General features: G+C 41.3%; 1 protein-coding gene across 1 annotated transcript in view; it reads left to right on the top strand.

The window, feature by feature from the left end:
- The window catches only part of CACNA1E (calcium voltage-gated channel subunit alpha1 E), a 1,292,345-nt gene that overhangs the window by 740,686 nt on the left and 523,924 nt on the right, over positions 1 to 27,735 (top strand). The window contains exon 17 of the mRNA XM_078643465.1: positions 5,765 to 5,862. Coding sequence (XP_078499591.1) covers positions 5,765 to 5,862 — 98 coding nt within the window. The remainder of the gene's footprint in view (positions 1 to 5,764; positions 5,863 to 27,735) is intronic.

Below are 27,735 nucleotides of genomic sequence, written 5' to 3'. Positions count from 1 at the left end.
TTCCTTAATACCTTCTTTCCAGACCCATCGTCTCCAGCAGAAATACCTTTCATATATTGGCTATCAAAGAGGCTCTTTGATATCACTATGACAAATCAAAAGATTTACAAGCTATTTATCAGTTTGCTCCTGTTTATACAGTAATGGCTTTGTCCAATCAGTCCCTGGCCTGTTGGATTGTAATGGTGTAATAACTCAATAACAAAAGGTCAACAAATACATTTCAGGAAAACATTGAGATCATTCTACAAGTAAAAGTGGCTTCAACAGCCCTTCTTGAAGTTGTTCTGCTAGAGTTCTGCAGCTAAGATGAAAACATTTATTCAGTAGTATTCGGTTTAAATGTCACATTCACATGCTCAAGCATCAACAACACGTCCTTCCTCTACCTACAATATTAAAAAAGATCCAACATATTATGCTTGACAATATTCAACTAGAAGGTAGCACTATTTGTAATTTAGGTTCATACACGCACAATACTCATCCCTTTACTTTTAATCTTCTTTCGATTTCTTTCCTTCACAGCTTGATTGTATGATGCACTCTCCATCATTGCTCCTGGGAGTTGTGATTCTTTCTCTGGAATGTTTTACTCTTCCACCCCTCAATAAGACTTCCTTTTCCACATATAACTCTGCTTTTGTTTTCCACTATGGTCGTATGTTGATTTTTAAAGCTCATTCCTTGGTAAGTCTTTCCCAACAAACTTCTACACATTTTGTTCAGTTACATCCTCACTACCCTTACGCTTCCACTAATCCTTGCTAATTACTGGTAAACCATCTTCTACCTAAGCAATGGGCCAATAGTTTTCTGTTTCTTCGTCACACTCTTCCAGTTGTTTAAACGTACAAGAAAAAATATTGGCAATAATGTTGTCCTTACCAAGAAAATAGTAGTCCTTATATCAAAAATCTTACAATCTCATTGAAAATCTGGCAATTTTTGCTGGTGTATTAATTCCTCCTTCTTTTGTCAATACTTTCACTAATGGTTTATGATCACAACACATTCTACATGGTTTCCCCCAAACCTATGTTCTGAAATACTTCAGCCAATGCCTCTCTTTCAGTGAGCTCCTATTATCTTCCTTGGGGAATCATGAGCTAGAGCAATAACATTTTACTTTTCTAAACTGTTCACTTGTAATAATACCACCGATCCATTTTTCGCTGGCATCTTTGTAATAACATTTTGCAACATTGCATCAAACTCATTGATATAAGTGGACTTATCTATGACCTCCTTGACAAATTTGAAATCCTCCAGACACTCATTTATTCCGTCAAACGTGACCTTTGTTTTTATCAGTAAAGAATACACCACATCCTTATTAGTCAGAGCTGGGGCAACCAGTATAAAATCTACCAAACTTTTCTTTGATTTGGTTTCATCCTCAGATAAGACCTCTCCTTTGGAAATTTGCATTTGGAAATTTCAAAAGTTAACCCTTTTCCTCTAGCACCCTCAAAACTCACTGTAAATGTGCATCATGTTTCTGTTTGCCCCTCCCATAAATCAAAATATCATATTTGAAGCATTTAATATAACCATCTTTCCATAATAACTGGCACACCAGTCGCTGAATAATCACTGCAGTGGATGCCTGTCCAAATGACATCCTTCTGATTTGAAAACAACCATCTATTGATACAGCAGCTCTGTGCATTCTACTGTATGCTTCCAAGGAACTATGGTGATAGGCTGACGACAAGTCAACCATAGCGAAACATTTTGCACCTGGCACAGAATTTAGCATTTGATTAATACAAGGTAATGGAAATTGATCAACAATTATGTAATCATACAAATGGTGAACGTCTATGGTTCCATTGAACTTCTTGCAATAACCAATGGAGAAATCTACTCTGATGTTTCAATTGGCCCTATTATGACTGTACCCACTAATTTCTCTAATTCCTTTGTCAGCTCGTTGAATTAGACTAGCAGGGGTACATTAGTAGCCTTGTGTATCTTTGGGCAAGCCCCGTCCTTTAACACAATGCGGGAGTTTAAAGCCACATAAATTTCCCTAGTAAAATATCTTCCAGCTTTGAGCCCCCATTCACCCATAACCTTTCCTGGATTGATGGTGCACTAGTATGTATGACCACTTGTCATTTATTACATCCACGTGTAAAACACAAAATTTACAGTCCAAAGCCAATTTTTGAAGAGCGGATATGTAGTCAACTATGGAGTCTCTTTGATGTGCTCTCTTTGGAAAAATATATAACAAGTTTTTCTAATGCACATCTTTGGTGCAAAATAATTGCCAAAATGTACCAGTGCTGCTTTGAAAATGGCAGAATCGCCAGTGATAACTCCTTTTTGCATTTAGCCATAAGTATTTAATTCTTGTCAACCCAAAGAGTGGAACATGATTTTTTTTTTGTTCCGCAGACATGAAGTCGTTTATTTAGCACAGCAATATAATTTAGGAAACACCCCTTAGAGTCTCTCTATCTCATGGAAAGTGTTACTCCCACTGCCCAAAATGCCTGAGGTGGATGCCTTTGTGAAAGTTTGAGCACTCAAGGTCATACTGGTGTAGATGTGTACCAATACTCCGCAGGTGCTAATGCTGTTTTGAAACTCCGGTTGCTCAACGGTACATAAATAAAATGCTGCATACCAAGTGTTAATTACAGTTGTTCCTCACTAAAGGAATACATTTAAACTTGATTAAAGTAATTCTGTTATAGAGGTACGGTCTTAGTAATGAAGAAAAAAGTGGTAACCTAACACCATTTAATTTATGGAAACCACTGCTATAGGTAACTAACTACTCAATAGTTAGTGCTAAATATCTCTCACCTCCGAAAAAATGGTGACCTGATTCAGAATTTCATCTCCAGCTGGCTGTAACTGGTGCCCACACACATCCAGCACTATTACTCAAGTTCACATTGTCCTTGCAGCTACATAACTAGTTAATTAAATAATAATCATTTTATATATTTTCTTTGAAAAAATGCAGGTGTGTTGTTTCCTAAATGTGACCAGTGGATCCACTTTAGATCTCCATAAGCCTATCAAAATGGTTGTTTCTTTGGGCCCCATTGCGTGATCCTTGACACAGAGACGGTGGTATGACATTTTGCTCCTCTGTTTCACTCTTCTCCATGTGTATTCCACCAGCAAGCTGTGTACTGAAGTTTTGTTTAAGTGCTGCTCAGAGTCCGTATGCAGGCATGTGAATAGACAGTTGGTCTCGAAAGTAAATATCTGCTCACAAATTTCCAATAGTATATGCTTAGTTGCTGCAGCCACCCAAACTTCCTGGATAGTTGAAGCCTCCTCTTTTTTGTGAAATTCTCTTTGAGATATTGAGCGAGTATCGGCAAATGTAAATGCCTCTCATATGCATGATTTATTTTCTTCACTTTGCTCCAGTAAGCAAGCTCATGGCCATATTTGTTGCATTTTTCCTGCAACACATCTCATAATAAGGTTCTATTTTTTGTAAGTTTATTCCATTAGACGAGTGGAGATGCTAAAACTCCAACCACTTCTGCAGGTTTCTTCACCCGCATCCCATTCAAACCTTCACCTTCCATGCCTTAAATTCCACCCATTTCATGTTCTACACTAACATTCCACATGCATGCACTCAAGCAGCTACATCAGTATAATTTGCAAATATTTTGGCTATTCTAATGGCCGAACCTTTTTTAGGCTCTACTTTATTTAAAACAATTATTTTTACAACACGTGACAGATATTAGAGATGGTGGTGATTTTTAATGTTATTTTAACTACTTATTTTTTCAAACAATTTTGTAAAATTATATTTCAGCTGTATTCTTTTCTTATGAAATATTTTCATGATGTGTAGAGCATTGTTTTATGGAGTGTTAGAATCAAAAACAAGTATGGCTGTAAGTTTTACATACCTCGTGCAGTAAAAGAATGGGAACATCATGCCAGTGTGATCCTTAAAGGATCCTTCAGGACATAACCTCAGATGTGAATCAAAGCATATTCTCATGAGAGATGCTTTTGAGTGAGGGTCAAGTCCTCTGTGTACTGCCTAATATGTGTTGTACAGTACATGAAAAGCTCAAAGAATTAAAGTTTAAAGTTTACATTGTGTAAACCACTGTACTTAAAGAGCAGCCATTTTACATTATTATGATCTGTTGGCGCTACATAGATTCTTCATTTGTTTATTTCTTGCCTCATTCTGCCACCAAACCCCAGTCTCATCACTTCCTGAGAGGTATGCCCAACCCTTGTAGTTTCCATCAACTGTGCATGGAAAGATGCATCTGCTTTGATCCAAACCTCCTTAAACTACATCATGAGAGTATTAAAACTCTTTGCCTTGTCTACAGTTAAGATAAAAAGAAAACCTCAACCATGTGGAACAACTTTCCTGGCATTACATTTTGTATCACATGGTCTACATGATAAACATTTACCGACTTTGGAATAGAGACATCTTCCAAATCTTTGTGTTCTTGAGTTATGAAAGAGGTGTGTGGAATTGTGTAGGTCTTATTGATGGAAATTTGTATAACTTCATAAAAATGTTCACAAAATTAGAAAAATTATGCTTTCTGTTCAAAATGTAGTTTGCCAGTATCTTCCATTACATTTGTCATACAAGGGCATTACCTCACATAAAAAAGTGATTCTGATAAGAGTCTGATTTGAACAGGTAATGTCTCTTCGGAATACATTTTCTGTGCAAATGTATGTGAAATTATCTATTGTGGGATTTAGTGAAATTTCACAAATTATGAATGATGCTTCAAGTCTGATACACTTTTAAGGTTTTTAAAACTGTATTACAAGTATTCTGGAACAGATTATATTTTCAGAGATTATTTTTAAGTTTCTGTAGAGATTCTTCGAATTCCTTATTTTTAACATCTGTTGGTGGTACAATTGTTCATCATGCTCTCATGAAAGGTCCCATTTATGTCACATGGTCTTTGAGCACTTTTTTCAAAGCCTTGTTAAGTAGGAATATTGATTCCTTAGCCATTGTTCAAAACGTTTAGCCCCTTTATGTCATTGTTAAATTTCTGACCCTTGCATTGGATTGTGTGTTGGTTCATCAAGGTCATTCTGTTCACAATTGATGTTCCTTTGGGTAACAATTAAAGTTCAGAAGAGTTATGATAACCTTTTATTTTCGGATGGAAGTGTTCTCAACATGAGGTTCTTATTGAATATTCTGTCCCTCATTGCGATACAGTTCGGCCCACAACCGATGACTTGGCGCTTGCAGTCCGAACCACATCTACTGCTGTTGTCCAACCGACGCCTTAGTATGCGTGCGGTCAGAAGCAGCAGTCAAAGGGACCAACCAATGCCTTCCGACGGGCTCATGAAGCCCATCGGTCACTCAAAAACTCCTCATGATCCCTTAAGGACGGCGTTTCCGATGTTGTGATTACGTTGTTGGTTTCTGACAGCCTTTCCGACATGGAAAGGCTGTTGGAAAAGCAACATTGGGAGCCCCTAGCTGGGCTCCTTTCCCCCCTGGACCTCTGAATCTGGGCCTGAAAATCCCTACACCATGTCCCGGTGCCTGCCACACGGTGCAGAGATTTTCACAAACTCTCATTTCTCAATGGGAGCATGTGCTGAGGGCAGTTTCCGCCCGCTGCACAAGCTCCCATTGAAATTGGAGTTTCTGAAATCCTAATCAGGCCCACTGTGTGATTCCAAGAAAGCGTTGCTCTTGGTTTTGAGCTTTTTTGAAATTGTTAAATTGTGCCTAACTAACACAATTATCTTTGTATTTGAGGAGGAGCAGGAGGAAGAAGAAGCCTTTCAAGAGAAACAAGCTCAACAGAAGGCCAAGGAAGTCAGTCCGATGTCAGCCACAAATGCAGCAGGAATGGAGTAAGCAAAAAATATTTTCTCTGGGTTATCCCCTTTCCCTCCTCTTCCCAATTCTACCCTGGGCATTCCATGAGACTAAGCTAGCAGGACCCGTTCTCCAAATCCAGAAAATTAGCAATTTCAAAAGTTGGAATACAAATATTAAAAGTTACAAAACAACTTAAATGTAATACCATTTAGTTGCGTAACAATAATCACCTGTCATTCAGTGCCAAGATGCACTAAGGAGTGAATGAGCTTTATACTTAACTGTGTTATGTTATTAAATAAACTGTAACCTATTGTTGGTTAGTCAGGAAATATTTTTGCAAAAACATCATATTTCCACAGTGGAACGTTTGGAAACTGAAAATGTAGGTAAGCAATTTCCTTCTAAGCAAGCCCAAGAATGGGGCTCTGCTTTTTTGTTATGTTATAATCAAAAGATATAAGGGAATACAAGAATAAAGATACGGGGCACAGATGTTGGGTAGATACAAAGCTACGGAGTGGTTATTAAATTTATATTGTTCAAGAAGTATGTATGGTTGCATCTTTCAGAGAAATTCTAAAACTGAGCAATGCATTCACAGATTAACATGCTTTCTACAGAAACCTACTAAAGGAATGATGCAAGTTCGCCATCACTGAATATTTATTAATATTCATAAACACTTACTATATCCGTCCATATGTAAGATCACAGAATATCTACACCAAAGTTTGGGATCCTAGAACATTTTCTCAAACAAGATGCAAACTCTTTAAAATAAAATAATAAAATCCTCTCTAAAGATGGTGTTTTATTCCAGATTTTGATAAAAATACATTTCATAATACCTGTGGGAAATTAACAGGTTGCGCACCTATGATTGTCAAATCCTTCTTAGTTCCTCCTGTACAAGGAGAAATACATTGAATTAATCTTTTTCCATTAGCATGCAGCTTCACATAGAGGAAAAATAATTATTGGGCCTGATTCGCAAAAGTAATCTGAGACAAAAGCCTAACTTTACGACTTTCGGTATTCAGAAAGGGCATTTAGGAGTAGTAAAGTTAGGAATCCTAACTTTACTACTCCTAAATGCACTTTGTAAAATACCAAACGCCGTAAAATTAGGATTTTAAGACCAAAACCTACGTTTAAGTGAGACAAAATCCTAACTTTACAACTTTCGGTATTTACAAAGGGCATTTAGGAGTAGTAAATTTAGGATTCCAAACTTTACTACTCCTAAATGCCCTTTCTGAATACAGAAAGTCGTAAAGTTAGGATTTTGTCTCAGTTGGCTTTTGTGAATAGGGCCCAATAACTTTAAGACAGCCTGGGAGCTCCACACTCCGAGAATATAGCACACTGACAGTGGGCTGCCCATGGGTTTACTTTTCTTATCTCCCTGAATTGGATCACTGAACACAGTCGTCCACTGTACTGTTTTTTCCCAGGAAATTCATGTTTTTCACTTCACATGACATTATGTACATTTTAATTACGTAAAGTTTTTTTGTCTGTCAGGTAAGTGTTGAAAAGAGCCAGTGTTACCCGCATTTTCCTTTTTGCGCCTAGAGACAGTGCTGATTTTAAATTTGATTTCTCATCCAATATTTTGTTTTGCAGAATTTTCCCTATGTCTAGAAATGATCTTTCTCCAAATCCCTTTGAAAAGGCCTGGTTTTTCAAACACTTTTATTGATTCATGACATGAAGTAACCAGAGAGAGGCTCTGCTCTACCTACTACCTTCTGGTCCGGTGTCCTTCACTTTGTAGGTCTCAATGCAGATAGGTTTAGCGGTATGGCAAGGCGTTTTATCACCACATAAGGTACACATAACACAAACACAACATACACATAAAGTACATGGAAAAACGGACTTTAGGTCAGTCCAAATGACCCTTTGGCTGTTTGGGTATGGTCCCTTCAGCCATTGATTCATTGGCTTGGCTGACATTTGTGGGACGATCACAGACATTTTGTGGATGTTTATAGATATTTTGCCTTGGCGTACATTTGAAAAAGGTACTTCTTAGAGATTTACATATATAAAGCTTTACACACACACACACACACAAATAGTAATATTATATAGTGCCTGATTGTGAACATTCTAGAGTGTGGCTCCGGCTGCAACATCACAGAGTCAGTGTTAAACTTTGATCTTCAACCACAGCTCCCAAAAAGGTGCATAAACCATGATTGGCAAGACAAAGTAGAGCATACTGCAGTATGTCCTAGGTGACACTTCACAAGCAGCACAGGTGCCAGTGCAGCGGTGGCTCCTCCATTAAGGCGGAGGAGCATCACCTCATTGCTCTCTCAGCAGTGCAAACAGGAAAAATAAAATGACAATAAAACAATGTTATTATATTTTATTTTTCAGCACTGAGGCTGTCTAGAGCATGGTGGGGCTGGGCTAGGCTATCATGATTGAGCAGGGAGGAGGAGTGGTGGGCACCATAACTGCGCATGTCGGTGTGTTTGGCCTTCTTAGGACGACCAAACTGCCATGAGCACTTAGCATTTCTCCACCCCAGACTGTGTTGCACAGTCAGGTGGAGAATAGACACGGGCTCCCAGGCCCTGTCTGAGCACCAAACCAAGCCCCTCAGACCAATCCCTGCACTTCTCTCATACTGGTAGTAGTATTACCAGCATGACAGCAGTGTCATGATTGGCTTAGGGGAGTCTGGGAGCCTCTGCACTGCCTTGAGTCAACAGGAACAGAAGACAGAAGCAGCAGCTGGTAGGTAAGTAATCTTTTCTGTTTTTTGCTCTTACACACTGCCCCGCCACCTCTATTCCGCAACAGCCATCTCTGTGCCAGTGGTCCTTTCTTCTATACAGTGCCTCTTCGCTTCGAATATGCAAGCACTCATCTGTTCAGTCAAGTCAGAAGATGTGCCTCACATAGTGTACTTCTGCCTACAGTCACTTAGGAATTATAATTGGGGCCAGGACCGAACTGGTCTATATGACAATCAGGCAGTGCCCAATGGAAATACAATTTAAAAAAAGAAAAAAACACTTACCTTGCGCTTGCTGCTTCGTCAAAATGACTTGTGATCTGCATTGTAGTACCGTGCTAATTAAGCAAGCCAGTGTCCTGTTCTGGCTCAGCTCGGGGTACTCTTGGCCCCTCTGTGTGCCACCGACGCCCTAACCTCATGCATCAAGAATTAAAAACAAAGCATTATCCCTTTGGCATTCAAGCCTAAATACTAATTGGGAAAATTTCAATTGGTACCGGACTTAAAGAGGGTAAACACGTTTGTGCGTTAAATGATGTTCCATCTGGTGACATTACAATCAATAATCTCACTGATGAAAAAAGGGGATTTTCTGGCAATGCTGGATCTTCAGGATGTTTAGTTCCACAGACTGATCCACAGCCTTACCGTCCGGCCTGTCCATATCACCCATGGTACTCAAAAGGTCCGGTACCAGTAGTTGTGCATTTACAATTACAAGATATTCAGATAGATCTTTACCTTGATGATTGTTTATTTCTGGTTCTTCTGTTTTTAGTGTGGAATCCAGTATGCAGAGTATGCACTTGCTTAGAATCACTCAGATTTGTGGTTGACTACCAGAAATCCTGTCTTTAACCTGCTCAGAAAAATACTTTCATAGAAGCACTGATAGTCACTGAGCAGGGGCAAGAGTTTCTCCCAGAAACGCAAAGACATTGCTTACTGAGGCAGTTATCACAGCTGTGGACCCATTATCAAGAATCAACAAGAGATTGGTTATGCATCCAAAGCTTAATGAAAGTAACAATGATGATAATGACCTGGGCATGCCATTATTTCAAATATCTAATATATAATCTGTTAAACCATTGGTCTGCTGCAACACAGCAGTACCAGCGATGTATTCATTTAACAAAGGAAGTGAGGCAGGTATTACAGTGGTGACTGCTCCTAAGCAACCTACAGAGAGGTTTCCATTTCCAGTACCTAATCCATTAGTAATACCCTCAGATATGAGTGTATGGGGTTAGAGACATTAAAATGGATGGAAACAAAGAACAGATGGTCGGAGGTGAGTCAGTGCAATCACTGAGCCTGTAATCAGGAGGCCAGCCAACTAGCCCTTGGAGTCATTCTGGCGGTCCTGGATCAAGGTGCAGGTTTAGCCCTTCTCACTCAGGCAGCAGGGCAGCATATTTGCAGTTCTAGCAGCATAGCCGCTCAGCAGTGCTTCTTCTAAGTCTTCCATGGGTCCAGTTGTGTATTAGAAAGTTGATTCTGAGGGTCCAATATTTATATGTGGTGCCAGCTTTGAAGTAGGGGAAGGTTCTGGAGGTTTCCATCCTAGAGCTGTTGGAATTTCCTGCCTCCCTGCCCTGGCCCCACCCCCACCTTTCTAGGGGCACAAAACACTAGTGTGACATCCTTTGTGAGTGCTCTGAGGCAGAGCGTTTGTGATGTGTAAGTGCGGTAGGTGACAGCTCCTCCCCCTATCAATTCTGAGATGGCCACCCTGCCAACACCTATTCCCCCTTTGCCTCACTGTTTGGTAGTGATAGACAAAGGTGAAATGCCAGCTACACCTAGTGATTTGGCCCAGGATACAGGCTGCAGCCACCAAATGTTTCAGACTAGAAGATGCCAACTTTCTAAAAGTGGTGTTTGTAGAAATGTGTCTCAACATCTAACTTTACCATTAAAGAGGCTTTCAAATATACAATTTGTAGATACTAAACTCAACATTCCAGCTTGCACCCAATTGAAAGTTATCACTTCTTAGATGTAATAAGATAACCCAATGTCATCCTAGGGGAGAGGTAGGCCTTGCAGTGGTAAAAAACAAATGTAAGAGTTTTTCACTACTAGAACATGTAAAATATAAAAGAACATGCACAACGTTTTATATACACCGTTTCCTGCCCTATGGGCTACTTTGGGCCCACCATAGGGGGTGACATATATGTATTAAAAAGGAGGGTTTAGGCCAGCAAAAGATTTAATTTGCCATGTCGAAATTTCAGTTTAAAACTGCACATAGGCGGCAATGGCAGGCCAGAGACATATTTGTCAAGCTACTTTAACTGGGTGGCACAATTAGTGCCTCAGGCCCATTTAGAACATTTAATTTACAGGTCCTGGGAATAGGTAATACCACTTTACTAGGGACTTATAATTAAATTAAATGTGCCAATTGGCTGTAAGCCCATGTTATCACTTTGTGTGGAGTGATCTAGTAAGTAAGTAAGTTATTGTTTTTATAGCGTGCAATTGCCAGGGCGTCTTAGCACTCGTGATTCTGAATAGTAGACAACAGACTATTTATTTCATGTAATTAGAAAACAGCCAGGTTTTAGCAACCTACTAAATGGCAATGGATTAGATTTCTATCACAGTCCCATTGATATGGAGTTCCAGAGTTTGCCAGCTCAGAAGGAGAAACTTCTCTCAACCCATCTGGGTTTCTTATTTCTTCGCACTGAGACTAATCTTGCCGTACATGATCTAAGATTCCAGCCAGGAAGTAGGCTGGGCCACCACTGTGCACGGCTTTATGAACTATACACAGTGTCTTAAATGTAAGTCTTTGGGTATCTGCCAGACAGTGTATGTCCCAAATCCCCTTTAGAGATTGGGGCAAATTGGAATGCCAAAGACAAGACACGCTGCCGCTCTTTGAAGCGATTGAAGCTGCAGAAGCAAACGTTTCTGAGTGCCCAGGTATAACACATTGCAATAGCCTATTTGAGATTGTACGGGGGCTACCACAACCATTTTCTGCATCTCCATCACTTTAGCAATAGATAGCAGTGGCAAAGTGCAGAGAGGCCTAAGGGCTGGTGCTAAGATAGGATTTTAAATTTAGACCACAGGTCCAAAGGCAATTCCTTTGCACACAAGAGCTAGTTCTACAACTGATACAAGCGGGTACAGCCAATATTATCTGTATTTTACTGGATATTGGGAGAGCCTTGCATATATATTTGCAATGAACCAAGGACTTTAGTTTGTCAAATGCTTTGTTTGTCTCACAAGGGGCAGCAAACAAGGTTAAAAAGTTGGCTAAGTAGATAAGCCAATCAAGCTATTTCACAGACATATCTGTCTGCAGGGTTTGAAACTCTCAAAACTTTGCAGGGATGCTGAACAAGAGTAATTTATCCTCATGGGCAGAATCTGCAGAAGGATCAGTACAGGAAATATGCAGGGCTGCCACTTGCTCTACTCCAGTTACATTTGTTTCCCATTGCAGATAATAAATGTAATAAATAAAGATAACTCTGAATGTTGCTACTGGAGTATTAAAAGCTGGAGTATTGAAAGCTGCAATGAAGTAATTGTATACGTATTCTGTGCATCTAATACAACACATGTGGCATGCATCATATTGTGGTGCCTTAATTAAAGCTTAAGTACATTATCACTGAAAGGACTGGGAAGAGGATCACATACAAGGGAGTAATGAACCCATTACTTACCAGTAATCTTCATGTACCTGTCATCGACCCAATATCTTACCCACCTTTCCTCCCATAGTGCACTTCCAATATGTGTCTTTTACACAGCAAGTCGCAATATCGCAGAGCGGTCAATTTGTAAAAACAAAATAGGAAAACGACTTTGACTTTTAAGGAGGCTGTCTGGGGCAGGGCCACCTGGCTAAGTGAGGACTGGGACAAGGATCATTGTACTCAGGTTAATGAAGATTACTGGTATGTAATAGGTTCATTAATCTTTGCTGTAAATCATAGAGAGAAAAGGATTCTATCCAGTGGCTGAACTGCATAAGGTGAGACCATAAAAACTGGGATCAATTGCAGCTTTCCTGCTTGACCAAATTGTGTGGCCTTAAGCAATTATTGTATTTCACTGTGCCTCCTGTTTCTTTATTAATACAAATGAGAGCACGTTGTAATGCATGAACTGCGGATGTTCTCTGAACAATAATCTCTCTTGTGGTTGATTTAACCCCTTCGCTGAGCAACCCCTTCGCTGAGGCGGCAATTCCGCCGCAGCGCTAAGGGGGTGGGGGGGCCGCGCAGCGCTCCCATGCTCGTGACGGAACCGCTTCGTCACGAGCCTCGGGTGCGCTGTGCTGATGACGGAGCGGTTCCGTCACGGCCCCGCCCGCTCAACAGAACGTCCAGTGCAGGCGCGGAATCCGCGCCGCGAAGGCACGCCGAGCGGGCCGTGACGGAGCCGCTCCTTCATCAGCACAGCGCATCCGTGGCTGGTGACGGAGCGGTTCCGTCACCAGCGTGAGAGGGGTTAATGGACTACAGTGTTGCTCCATGTTTAATAACAACCTAGGCCACATATACGGTCCAAATGACTACTGGTTCACCTCTTGCTTTACTAAAGTCATTGCCATCAGGGTGGAGGGGGAGTTCATGTTTAAAATCTTCTAATAAATGACACGAAATGCAGTGATATAATCAAATATACTTAGGTGAAATATGCACTAAAGTATCATTTTGTCCGCATGCTAATGAAATAGTTTTTTTAAAGCTAAGACTTGTCATATTTTTAGATGATGTTTGTGGCATGATTTACATGCCAAATATTTTCAAGGCTCGCCTCATGCATGGATGCTTAGACAGGAGTGTAGCTTCAGAAAACTATGACACCCCCCAAATAAATGTATCCTTGGCTTGGTAGTTGGGTTTGAGAGCACATGAGTCAGGTTTGCTATCTCTGTGTCGGTTTCTCTTGCTGTCAGCCAAGAATGAAAGACAAAACAGTGACCTTTGATGTAAATGTGAGAGAGAGAAAGAGACACCAGATTCTTGAGGCTGAATTTCAAAATGTGAAACCAGAGAACCGGGAATCAATATTGGATTCCCGCTCTGCCCAAAATTGTGTGATCCTAGGCAAATATTTTATTTCACAGAGCCTCATTTTTTATTTATTATCATTAAGAGCGCACTTTTAAATGCTTGAGTTCAGGATGAGCACTGTACAAGCACCTCTTATATTTGGTTTATTAGACTGTGAAGTTGCTTCATCTTTAATAAGAATAAGAATCTAGGCCACGTTTAGGGTTGAAATGACTACTGACCTACTTCTTAGTTCACTAATGGCCTTTTCATTAGGAGGCAAGACATGAATGTTTCTAAATATTATCACTTTTAAAATGTCTCTCTATGTAGTGATATTATCTCATTCACTAAGGTGAAACGCATTCGCATGTTAAAGAAATACACTTTTTTGAATTTTGAAGAGATAATATCATAGTTTTACATTATGGGGCGTATATACAAGCCCCTATCTCCAACACAACGTCACCTTTATCAATGTTGTGGTGGCGGTAGGGCTTTCCCCTTATTTACAAGGCAGCGTTAAGCCACTTAATGTGGCTTAACGCTGCCTTGTAAATAGTGCCCCCTTTCACTCTATGGTTAGCGTGAAAGGGGTGGGCAGTGGGTGCTATGCTGGGCGTTCCACCCTTTGATTGTTTTTTGATTGTACGCTGCCCCCTATGTACAAGGGCAGCGTACATAGGAGGCAGCACCAACATTAAGACCAGGTAAAACCTGGTCTTAAGTTGGCAAAACGAGGAGAAATGTATTATTTCTCCTTGTTTTAGTTTTTCCATGTGTGCTGCCTTGTGCAGCACACATGGTAAAATGCAAAATGCGATGGATTGTTTATGTACAGGAAGGTGTCCCTTCATGTACACAAACAATCTTAAAGAAAATAAATGTTTTGACTTTCATGTGTACTGCATTTCAGGATTTTTATGTGTAGGAAGGGACACCTTCCAACACATAAACAATCTTCCCCTGCATGCAGACACTCTTGCACTATGGTGCAACTGTGCCTGCGTTGGCGCTACACAAAGTGTAGCGGCATCGCAGGGGGAAATGCAAGGCTTCACCATATCCTTGTAAATATGGTGCAGCCTTGTGTTTCAGAAGTGGCAGAGTGAGGCGTTAAGCCATGATGGCTAACGCTTCCCTCCGCCACTTCCTTGTAAATATCCCCCCATGTTTGTTGCGGGATATAGATGGCAAATGCTTTTATGGCTCTTCTTGTGCAAGGGCTCCTAGAGACAAGCCAGACCCATGATTCTGCTCTGGCTCAACTTGCCTCATTCATTTGCCTCTACCCCTCTTCTATTTGCTACTTGGGCTTAATACATTGGCCATCAGTCAGTTGCTAAAATGATTTGTGAAAGGCAATGACTAGAAACATGGAGTCGTGCCCACATGCACCAATTTGGCAACTCTACCATGAAGGCTTCTTGTAGAAGAGACATAAAAGAGTGAGAGCAGTAAAAACATATTCAAAATAGGTGACTCAAGGATGTTGTGTTGACGTGACTGTAGTCATGAGCTCTCAGAGAGAACTACCGGTCCAAGGTAAGACGGGCAGGGGTGTTGATCAGCAGGAGTGCTTGGGATGCAACACTCCTCAAATGCATTCTTTGTTGGTAGTAGGTTCTCAGGCCCTATATATGGTCTGCTATGTCTGTGTCGTTTTTTCTCGCTGAAGGGATCACAATTATATATAACGACCGGTTTAACAAAAAAGTAATAGATCTTTACCCATAGGAGTCCACCTTGAATGAGTACAAATGTACAATGTTTTGGAATTCACAAACATTGGCAGTAGTAGACTTTGCAAGCTGGGTCAGTCTCATGTTTCCAGGCTTGCTACTGACAACCAAACACCGAAAAGGTGATGGAATTAATGTTTGCAAATATTTTAACCAGTAGCAATCACTCTGGGTAGCAGTTCAACCTATTGTTTTTTGCCAACTGCGCCACCCTAGACAGCGGCCCACCTAATGCAAATCAGTACTGACCCTGTTTCTCATGGAAACCTTTAATTCTGAATCTTAGTCATCTCATCTGTCTAACCCTGCAGCCCACTGCTTTTTTAATGAGAAAATTTGAGATTTACACCTCCCACACTCACCTGAATCTCACAGAGTAAGCTACACCCCTACTCTTAGAGGCAAACCAGTACTTTGGCTCGGCTCGCCATCTGAATTTATCGCTTTGCCTTTTAAATTGTACAGATCACATCAAGTGAGACGTAGTTAAAAAGAGGCATGAAAAAGAGGTTAATTTGCTAATAACTGTAGCATCCTATGACAAATCCAATTAATGTAAGCAGACATTTTGAATGTCTAATCTTTTGTGAGTATGACAAGTTTGATGCAGATCCATGAAAGGTAGCATTACCAAATGGCTGCAGGGAATAGCATGTATGCACTGGTTTCAGATATCTGATTCAGCGGCCATAAGCTTTGTGTTGTTGTGGCACACTGTAGTTATGGGATGAAAACATGAGTGCCTGAAACACTTTGTACCTATTCCCCAGTCTTTCTAGTGTCACCAGTGTTCAGTGCTGCACTGCTGTCTCCTACTCGAACTGTGTGCCTTAACCGGTCTATTCTCCTCCGACACTGTTCTGTTTTTCTATTTCACATTATCTTCTTTCCCTTCAAGTTGATATCCAGTCTTTTCAGTACTTCCTGCTCCCTGGTCGTGTGTATGCTGTGTATGTTCTTCTCATTCCCTCCTATATTTTTCTCAATCTGTAACTACTCAAAAGGCCCTTACACACCTCTAAGCTCCTGTGGACACTCTCCTATGGGTTCAAGCTGCAATGTACCTTTAGGAGCATTTTTATTAAGAGTTGCATCACCCTTACACCACACAATGGGCAAGTGCAACCCAACTCTTAAGTTTGATTTATCATGCTACTCAAGTCCACCTTGCGTTGCTTGATATTTCTAGAGTAACTCAAACCAGAGCAAGTTGCTGCTTTGCATTACTCTGCCACTGGGAGGCATTCCATGGATGGAACGTGACTTTTCCCAAGCATGCACTCATGGATTTTGGCGTGTTCCTATATTTGCCATGAGCAACGAGGAGAAATATCTTTATTTGTCCTTTTTACTTCCTCTTTCTATGTGTGTTGCATTCTACAGCACACATAGTAGAGGAAAATGCTGCAGGGGGTTGTTTTTTGAAGGAAGGTGTCCCTTTGTGCACAAAATCAATCCTGCTTACAACAGAGGCACTCTTGCACCATGGTGCAAGGGAGCATGTGTTGCTGTTAGGTAGCACATTGTGCTCCAATGCTGGGAACAAACATGAATGTGCCATTAAGTATGGCGCATTCCTACCCTTTACCCATCACTCAGCACAGCAAGGTGACTTGCTGCTTTGCGCTGCATGATTGTTTGTTAAATATGCCCCTTAGTATCTCTCTTTTCATGGCTGTTACGTTTTCCCTTGGTGATACCCTCGTGTTGTACAGCACTTCCAGTGCACCTGTCTCCTCTTTCTCTCCCATCCCTGCCTGTCTGTTTGTGCCTCCTGTCACCCACTTCTTTCCCAGATGTTTCTTGCTTTCCCCTTCTAACCCTCTTAGCCCTTATTCCACTTTTTGTTTACACTTTTCCCTACTGCATATCTGAGTACTAGGTGTCAGGCCTCTCCATTCCTACACCCACTGGGGTTGATTTGACAAGAGTTTGGCTGAGATGGTTGGAGTGGCCACCGGGACTTTGGGTGGAATTATGTAATTGGGGAGCATTACAGTATTCTTTGAATATTGACTGCCTTCCTTCTATAAGTGATCCGAGGCTTCCTCAATGGGCAGGTCAGGTGTGCCATTGTATCTGTGGCATTTGCACTTATCTGTGAAGTTGGTTGTGATTCTATGGTCTATTGTCCCCCCATATAATGCCTCACTCAGGTGGATGTCCTCCAGCCACTTCCCTAGGTGTTCCTATTGTGGGTAACTATCTGACGCTCCTGTATCTTGGGGCTTGCATTTAGAATTTAATTTGTAAATGAGACATAAACATTCTTGTATACAAAGTGTAGTGGCTAAAAAGAAGGTTTCAAACAAGCTAGCACCTGTCAGTTATGGAAAGGGTTGGACCATACTTACAAAGGGTAAATGAAAATAATACTGTAAGTGACTTCAAAGTTCCATGACCTCAGAAGTTACTTGGCCTGAGGCCATGTGTCACGGAACTCCTCAGTGATTTGCAATACCCCTTTAATATACGATTGGGTTCACTTTATCCAAATGTAATACATAAAATCAGATACATTAAACATAACTGCTAGCATGTTTTTGATGTAGGAATTATATCCTCCCCTATGAGTTAAATGGGCACAGGAAATCCTATGTTGCACTTTAAATATTATATAAAACTCAAAATACAGGGCTATGTCAGCAGTTGAATGGCACCAGACAGTCACGGCGCCAGACCATCCACAACGTCAGAGAAGCTTATGCTTCTTGAGGAACCATATAATCAAGATGAGTCTTAAGTAAAATGGGATTATTTAATAATGAAGACCTAAAAGGACTTGATGGGCATGAGAGAGCATTCAATCTTATGGGTGAGGTCACATGGGCCCATGTTTTTGAGAGAAGTCATTGCATCAAGGTGGTCTAGTCACCAAAAGGGCCCACAGCCTTCATGCCTCTATTGCAAGAAGAACAGCAACTGCATTGATCCCCTGACTTGATATGGGTATATGATTAAATTCAGGAAAAGTATGCATCCATGATCTACGGCACCAAGACTTGACACGTTCAGAACTCCTTACCGTAGCAATTGCCGCTCTGAAAAGTCATAAATGTTGAGATGCAAGTCATGAAACATTAAAAGATGCCTCCTACAGTTCAATAATGTTTAGTACTTTAACTCTTTGGCTATAAAATATATTCTTGGAGTAAGGAAATTAATCTTATCAAACTTGAGTCTTTAATGGAAATCATCCATTTTTCTTCTGTTGCTCGATATCTAGGGAATGTTGTACACCTAATGACTGAAAGGAGCGCTATCTGATAGACCTTTAAGCCTATAATTATGTATGTCTATTACAAAGGTGTCTTTATAATAGATTCATGGTCTGTAGAAACCTCTCTATTGTGGATAGAGTCTTTAAAGTGATTTATCTTCATCTTCTTAACAGGCTCAAAGTTTAGTCTTAAGCCACTAGGAGAAGATATCCTTATCTCATGAGAACATCCATCTCCAGGCTCATGTAGTTCTACCTTGAACAGCATTAATATCATGTCTTGTTTATGAATTTTGCTCAGTGCCAAACATTCTGTTCAAGTTAAATTCTTTTGGTTACAGCTACCAGCGTCTTTTCTTCAACATTCACATAATAGCATATGTACTGGTGAGGCCATTTAAGAAAACATTTTCAGGCTCAATCAAGGTCCTGTTTTAATAGATGTACATTGGTAATAAAAAAATGCAATTTGAAGCTCATTAAAATATATTTCTGACAGCGACTTCTAAATAAAGATTCCTCAACTTTTGAATATTTTTCAGGCATCAGCCTAGATCCGGAAACTTTTCAGCAGTATCTCTGTGCCGGTAGGTGTCACTGTTCTGCTCCCAAAATGATGTACTGGCCCCATATAGGCATCACTCCCATGCACTGAGTCAGCTAATTTCTTTAGCCGCCACAAGACATGGATCTGGAGCAACCTCTCATCTCTTCAGATACTTTTTTACTTCTAAAACATTTTCTGAACCCAGTGTGCAAGGGAAATGTCAGCTCCAAAAAATGACCGGATTCCAACCACGTAAGGACTGTCACAAGCAATTGTCCATGGCAGATGCTCACTAGGTTGCCTGGGGTCGAGCCACGACTCAAAGACTTGCAGTGACTGCCCGTCAAAGATCCTGAAGGCTATACGGGACAGGGAGGGAAAGCTCTACATTGCCAAACATCAGAAGACCCCACATTGTGACATGTCCAACTTCAAGGGTCGGTCTTGGTTCTGTTGCTTGTCTAGGAGCTACAGGAGTTCATCCTGAGGTCAATCATCTTCGCACTCCAAATCTTCGGGTAAGTTGAGGAAGAAGCACAAAAGATCCAAACGGTATTCAGCCCCTTCCCATGACTCTTGAGCTATGGAAAGGATGCTTGAAAAATCCCATACATCTTGTACTTGATTCTGTTGGAGCCAAACTTAGGCCTTGTCTTATTATTCAAGTTCGTCTCGGATGGTCTTTTATTTGTCTGCTAAAATTTGACGAGGGGAAACACAACACATCAAATTTATACTTACAAATTCATTATGCTTTAAGGAACACAAACTCAGAATTCTAATTATGGATTTTTATTATACGGCCAAACATAATTGTATATAAACACACCGTAATATCAATGAATATAGGTACAGGAAAATCAATACAGAGCCAAATCTGCACATATAATTAATTCGGCAAAAGAGACACTAAATTATGAACTCCAAGATCAGCACGCAACCCAAAACGGAGGCAGAGTCCAAGTCCCTTTTCATCAGGAAAGAAAGCATGAAATATCTCTCCCTACACTACTCTCATTAATGAGGATTCTAGGTGGCTCCCCTGTCTCAGCTTTCGAAGGTGTAAGCATGTGTAGACTTCCTAAGAAGTACTCACGTCAAAATGGGCCAAATAGCTTAAGGCTATAGAGCTCGTTTTAAGGTGTTCTCTCTTCTCCAAAATCTAGAAGTCTGCAGTTTCTGTCCCTGTGCATAATACAAAAGAGGATAATTTAGCCCCCTCCTGTGAGTATCACGTGACAATGTTGTTTCATATCTCCAAAGTTTCCAAAGGTTCAGTGTTTTTCTATGACTTCTTTAATTAAATCTCTTTGCTTCTTATGACCTTGGAGTGTAGATAGGCCAGGCAGAGAAGATATACCCCCTGTCACTTCTCAGGCTGTTCAAAGACATTTCAAGTATCTCCCTAACTGAAAATAATGATGTTATTCTTTATACCTGCAATGGGAGGGAAGCATACTGTCTCTGCACATTCAAAAATATAGTATAATATTTCTTCAATAGCTGAGAGCAAAACTAACTTGTAAACAATTTGCAGCTTCGGGCCTAGACTACAGACAACTTAAGACACACTATTACATTAATATGAATATAGTGTCTTCATACTTGGGTGCAAATAGAAATAATGATATGGTATTACATGTGAATTATATAAATATAATGTGCTCATGTGCATATTATTATTATTATTATTATTATTGCACTTCTTGACAACGTAGGGAATAAATGCATTTTAACATAATACATTATGATACTGAAAATATATGCTGGTGCGTTAAACTATGAGTATGATGCACCACTACAAGTAGAGTGCTATATGCGATCTATCAATCCCAAAGTTTGAACACATCAGAGGCCGTCCCTTACCTTTTCTAGGCACAACCTGAGTTTCTGGGGGTGGTCTACAATACTGAGCCAGATTCAAGAGTTCTGGAGACCATGCTACAACTTTTCGGATCCTTTCTGACTTCTTCTGAAGTGCGTTTGGGCCCCATATAGCCACAAGGCCCTTCTTCTGGGATGCTGTTGGCAGGTTTCCCTCAGAGCCAGTTAAACCCTGCTTCTGGTACCCATACCAACCTCTGGCATGCCAGCCTACATTGGTTCCTGGAATGTTGATACCCACTCAGATGCCGCCAGAGTAAGATCTGCAGTGGTGGGTAGTGGACCACGATTGGGTTAGCTGTAGCATCCTCATCCTACTCCACTCAGAGCTGACAGTAGTGACCGATGCATCACTTCTGGGTTTGGAGTGGCCACATGGAGAGCTGACATGTTTCACGCAATCCTAGCACATTCTTCAGGTCCCATATTTATTAATAAAAATGAGGAAACTGTCAAATTTAACTCAGACAAATGTAAAGTGAAAGATGTGGAAATGCATTCGTTTTTAGTGTAGGTAGAGATGAAAAATTGTATCAACAATTTACCTACCTATCTTTTTATGACTTGAACATTAAAAAAGCATGTTTAAAACACTGAGCGATGATTTATTTTAAATCATTTTTCAAATATTTTTTACCTATTTTCTTTCTCAAGTATAGTTTTCCTTCTAACCCTTTGTCATCAATAACCTTCATTCTTTTGTGCACCAAGATGTTCTTCAATGAAATACTTTTTTACAGAATGCCAGCAATGGGACAGACATATTTTTATGTAATCATGATCAATGTTAAAATGCACTCGTAGCAGCATCAATGACCTATAGTCCCACACATACGCCCTTACTTGCATAGCGGGCTGTTTATGATCGCTGGACTCTGTACATGGTACATCTGACTTTTTACCACAAGAACAGAAATCCTAAAAAATCCTTATCCCAGACCAAGATATTGGTACCACATAAAATCTCTGACTTCCTAATTCCAGACAATATTCACCAGCCAAAGCATATTATTTGACAATGTGCTCAAGTTATAGTGGACCCTGTTGTAACCACAGCTACCAAACGTTATTTTTTAAAGACTGCACCGTGTCCCAAAAGATTATATTACAGAGCATGTGAAGTAATCTGTGCAAAATGTATACCATTTTCAATATATTATTTTGTTTGCAGTGTTACACTACTTACATCATCCTGATTTTCACAACAGGGGGGATGTTAAAATCTGTAAGAGGCCTTTCTAATGAGCAGATAGTGAGCTGCTGGTAGCTCTTGTGCTATTAGTAAGTAGATCTCCCATGTGCATCCCAGCCTACTAGATTTGTAGCGTTTGCTTAGTTGAATTAATATATGCATGACAACATTGGAAAGCGTGTATTAGAGATGAAAATGTGCAAATTTTCAGAACTCATACATTCAGAGAAAAAAGTTTGAATTTCCAAAATATATTTAATGTTGATAAAGTATACCTTACCACCATTCACATTACAAACCATTCAATCCTGCATCTCTAGCATCCATAAACTCATGCTACAAAATTGAGGCAGAATAAGAATAGCACAAACACACATATATATATCCAGAGTACCTTATACCAACAGTTACGTGGTGTAGCAATGGGGCCAGCATCCCCCAGCTATGCCTGCCTCCACATGGGTTGGTGAGAGGAGCTGGTTTTAAAACAAACCTATGAGACAGTATTACAGATAGATGTGAAAATGTGGTTAAGATTTATAGATGATTTGTTCTTAATCTGGCACAGGACCGCGTCAGATGCACAGGAATTTATAGACAGTCTAAACAATAATGACATTAATTTGGAATTTACAGCCAATATCAGCACAGACTCTGTAATCTTTCTAGATGTTCAGGTTTACATTAAAGAGGGCAAAATAGAGATCAGGGCACATAGAAAACCTACGGCTAGCTCCTCAGTGCTGCATGCAGACAGTGCCCACCCACAACACCTCATACACAGTATCCCCTATGGGGTAATGATTAGACTGAAACGAATCTGTAGCAACACAGAGGATGTAAGAATAGCACAACAAGCTAGCAAAGCTAGATTTCTAGATAGGGGGTACACAAGGAAATGCATTGATGAAGCAATTACCAAAAGTCAGATGTTGCATAGGGCAGACTTACTCCAACCCAGTCAACCACAAGTATCCACTCCATTAGTGGTGGTAGTTTCAGATAGGCCAAACACCCCAGGGGATACATTCAGAATGATAATGGGGTTTAGTAGACAAGAGAAAGAAAATAATTGCATTATCTGCAGAAATTGGCCGATAGTGTTAAATGACCCAACAATAGGCCATCTACTACCGACCAAACCCGCTATCACTTGCAGCAGAGACCCCCTCCATGAAAGATGAGTTGGTGCAGAACAACCTGGTTAACAAAACTCCTGGGACATGGCTGGCCCAAAGAAAAGGGTTTTTTAAATGCAAATCATGCAAAGCCTGCCAACACAACATCACTAGGTCAACATACAAAACACCATTTAGCAAACAGAAATATACCATCTATAAAGCCCTGACTTGCAAGACCGACTATGTTGTGTACGCGCTCGAGTGTCACTGTGGTTTGAGGTATGTGGCAAGTACCAAACTACAGGGGCACAAGAGGATATGGCAACATATTAGAGCCATAAAAAAGCAAGGCCAAACGTATCCAGTGGCTCGCTATTTAAAAAAAAAACTTCAATCTGATCCTAAGGATCTGACATATTATTTAATTGATGCCGTACAAGTCAGTAAAAGAGGCGGGAATAGAGAAAAAGCCCTGAAACACGATACATTATGGAGCTAGACTCTAAGGACCCTGGTGGACTAAATATTACTGAGGACCTTAGTACATGTCTATAACTCAAGTTAGGAATGCTTAAGTTATATACATCTTTGTAGTCAAGGTATTCATACCATAACATTATTCATCCCAACATTTAAATTGGGAAGATGCTGCTAGAATACTCGACAAGACAGTCAAAACAATATTTTTTTTATTCTATATTCATCATTTTAGCTCTTTTTAGCATCTAGACAAAAAGGAGATTTTTTAGCACTTGCACTTTAATTGAGACACTAAGCAATTTTGCACTTGAGTAGCTGATGTTTACATAGTACAAGCAGTTTAGAAAACTGTTGACGCAAGCACCTTTTTTGTAATTCCGAATGGGCTCACTCTGAATATTCGATGAATGTTGTACTGTATTTGGCTTAATTTGCACATATTGTATTTTACAATAATGTTTTTTATCAGTTTTTAGCATGCAATGTTTACGATATATTTTTTATTGTGAAGCAAGCTAATCTGTTGATATACCAAATATAGAGCTAACTAATGGTATTTAAATCATGAGCTTTCCACATAGTCATGTCGATCACACAATGACAGTGTACAACAAATATTGAATATGTATATACGATATCAGCAAATATACATACCGGAAAGTACTTGCAAGGATAAAAAACAAGCTGTATGTTGTCTATAGCTACAGCTACACTTTTTTCTTTTTCATGCACTTGTCACTTTAATTCAGGGTAAAAAACAAGATAAAAACCACGTGTTGACTGGTTTGCGCGTCATGTGATCAAGGCCCTCCTGGGCTGAAACGCGTTATGGCTGCCATGTAACCTGGTGGAATAAAACTAACTTCATGCACTTACACTGTGGTCCGTGCTCCATCTTTACCAGTAAAAGAATCGCCAGTGGCGTGGTGAAGTACTCTAGAGGGGTGGTTTTGGATATATTTTCACGCTGGCCAGTAACGTGATAAAGAGGCCCCGTCGCGCTGTGTGGCCGGAGCATTGCTGGCACATTTTCAGAAACCACCAAGGTATTGGTAGCTCCAGGCCCGCCCCTGATTGTTGAAGCTGGAATTGGGCTGCTGCCAGGTGCAGTTCGACATTGTGCGAGGAGCCGGGAATCAGTGTATCCCGACTCACGGTCCGCCAAGTGGATGCAGGAGGGGCTAGAACGTTTGCGGGGGCCCGAGGGAGCAAGCTGACACCTATCCCACACGGGGCCAGACATCACTACAGCGACCATCGTTTCTCCCCAAAGATAATCATTTATTTTTGATACCCCGTGCATTGCCTTCCCATCCAGGAGAACTCTGGGATATGTAGTCATGACTTAAAGACTACAGAAGGTTTGCACGTCATCAACAGTGAGCGGAGTTCTCCGACCAATTAAAGAACTGGAGGAGACTCATAAGGTGGAGATGGAGTAGTGCTCTGTTTGTGGAGGCATCTGACGAGGCGAAGGGTCGCCGAAATGCATTATGCCCTGTGTCCACAATAAAGGCTCCTGACTGGATTTCCCCGCATGTGGCCTCTTACTCCTCGGCATTGGAGGGGTGGTTTTGGATATTTTTTCACGCTGGCCAGTAGCGTGATAAAGAGGCCCCGTCCCGCTGTGTGGCCGGAGCATTGCTGGCACATTTTCAGAAACCACCAAGGTATTGGTAGCTCCAGGCCCGCCCCTGATTGTTGAAGCTGGAATTGGGCTACTGCCAGGTGCAGTTCGACATTGTGCGAGGAGCCGGGAATCAGTGTATCCTGACTCACGGCCCACCAAGTGGATGCAGGAGGGGCTGGGACGTTTGCGGGGGCCCGAGGGAGCAAGCGGACACCTATCCCACACGGGGCGAGACATCACTACAGCGACCATAGTTTCTCCCCAAAGATAATCTTTTTTTTTTTTATACCCCGTGCATTGCCTTCCCATCCAGGAGAACTCTGGGATATGTAGTCATGACTTAAAGACTACAGAAGGTTTGCACGTCATCAACAGTGAGCGGAGTTCTCCGACCAATGAGAGAACTGGAGGATACTCCTAAGGTGGAGATGGAGTAGTGCTCTGTGTGTGGAGGCATCTGACGAGGCGAAGGGTCGTCAAAATTCATTATGCCCTGTGTCCACAATAAAGGCTCCTGACTGGATTTCCCCGCGTGTGGCCTCTTACTCCTCGGCATTGGAGGGGTGGTTTTGGATATTTTTTCACGCTGGCCAGTAGCGTGATAAAGAGGCCCCGCCCCGCTGTGTGGCCGGAGCATTGCTGGCACATTTTCAGAAACCACCAAGGTATTGGTAGCTCCAGGCCGCCCCTGATTGTTGAAGCTGGAATTGGGCTGCTGCCAGGTGCAGTTCGACATTGTGCGAGAAGCCGGGAATCAGTGAATCCCGACTCATGGCCCGCCAAGTGGATGCAGGAGTGGCTGGGATGTTTGCGGGGGCCCGAGGAAGCAAGCGGACACCTATCCCACACGGGGCCAGACATCACTACAGCGACCATCGTTTCTCCCCAAAGATAATCATTTATTTTTGATACCCCGTGCATTGCCTTCCCATCCAGGAGAACTCTGGGATATGTAGTCATGACTTAAAGACTACAGAAGGTTTGCACGTCATCAACAGTGGGCGGAGTTCTCCGACCAATGAGAGAACTGGAGGAGACTCATAAGGTGGAGATGGAGTAGTGCTCTGTGTGTGGAGGCATCTGACGAGGCGAAGGGTCGCCGAAATGCATTATGCCCTGTGTCCACATTAAAGGCTCCTGACTGGATTTCCCCGCGTGTGGCCTCTTACTCCTCGGCATTGGAGGGGGTGGTTTTGTGTATATATATATATATATATATATATATATATATATATATATATATATATATATATATATATATATATATATATATATCTTCAACCAACTTCTTGCAAGGAATAAGGAGCCACTCCAGTAGTAGATGCAATTAGTTCTGATTTCTTACCTTGATGGCGGTACCTAGGATGTAGTTTCCGTAGGAAGAGCATTTTTCATTTGCCAATAACTCGTTTGATGAAACCTCGTGACATTTTCAAAACTAATACGCCAGTCACTTCAGCTGCTGTCTTGAAAATTTTGTGGTGATCTGTCAAGCGGGGGCTGATAAAAATGGGGGGGGGTCACAAAACGCTTTTTCCCAATGTTAGTTTCCATAGGGAACTTTAGGCACAACTACAGCCCAAACTGCTGAACGGAATTACACCAAATTTGGCAGAAAGGTAGCACTTGGTCCAGAAAGCGCCCTTGTTGTAAATAATGTAAATCCGTTCAGTAGTTGCTGGGAAATGTAAAGATTTTTAAGATATACAACTGAGGCTGTGGTGGGTCCGCGACCCCTCCTAATCTCGTGCCTGAGATCTGATTGGCTGCCAACACTTCAGACCAGGAACTGAGTCACAAGAAAAAAATGAAAGAAAAGGGGGCAGGTTAGAAACATCTTGACCCCCTAGGCCTCTTGGAGTGGGGTTCCATAAGGACACCCCTGGACCAAAAAAGCAACAAAGAAAACAGCAGGAGTCATGCTGGATCCGCGACTTTCGCTCATGTAAAAGAAAACAAAGCACAGGCTCCCGCGCTTTGTTTGAAAATGGCCCCTGGGTGGGCCAAATCCTGTGGCCATGTGTGACTATAGATGGGGGGCGCATCCCTGGGACACTGCAGGTTGCTTTGGCATGGCTGGAGCACAGCTCTTGTCAAGCCATACCAAACTCAGCTCTGATTTCAACAAGCGAGAGCAGAAAATGGTCTCGCTTGTTGAAAGCAGAGCATGTCGGTTACCCTGCCCATTGTGAAGTGAGCAGAGAAACAGGCATTGCTTTGAGATTCAGGGGAGCCAGCAGGGACCATGGGGGCATTGAGGCTCCTCCCACGGTCCCCAATGAAGTGGCCAGGATC

The sequence above is a fragment of the Lissotriton helveticus genome, chromosome 1_1 (genome assembly GCF_964261635.1).
Source record: "Lissotriton helveticus chromosome 1_1, aLisHel1.1, whole genome shotgun sequence".
Classification (NCBI taxonomy): domain Eukaryota; kingdom Metazoa; phylum Chordata; class Amphibia; order Caudata; family Salamandridae; genus Lissotriton; species Lissotriton helveticus.
This window is presented reverse-complemented; position numbering and strand designations above follow the sequence as displayed.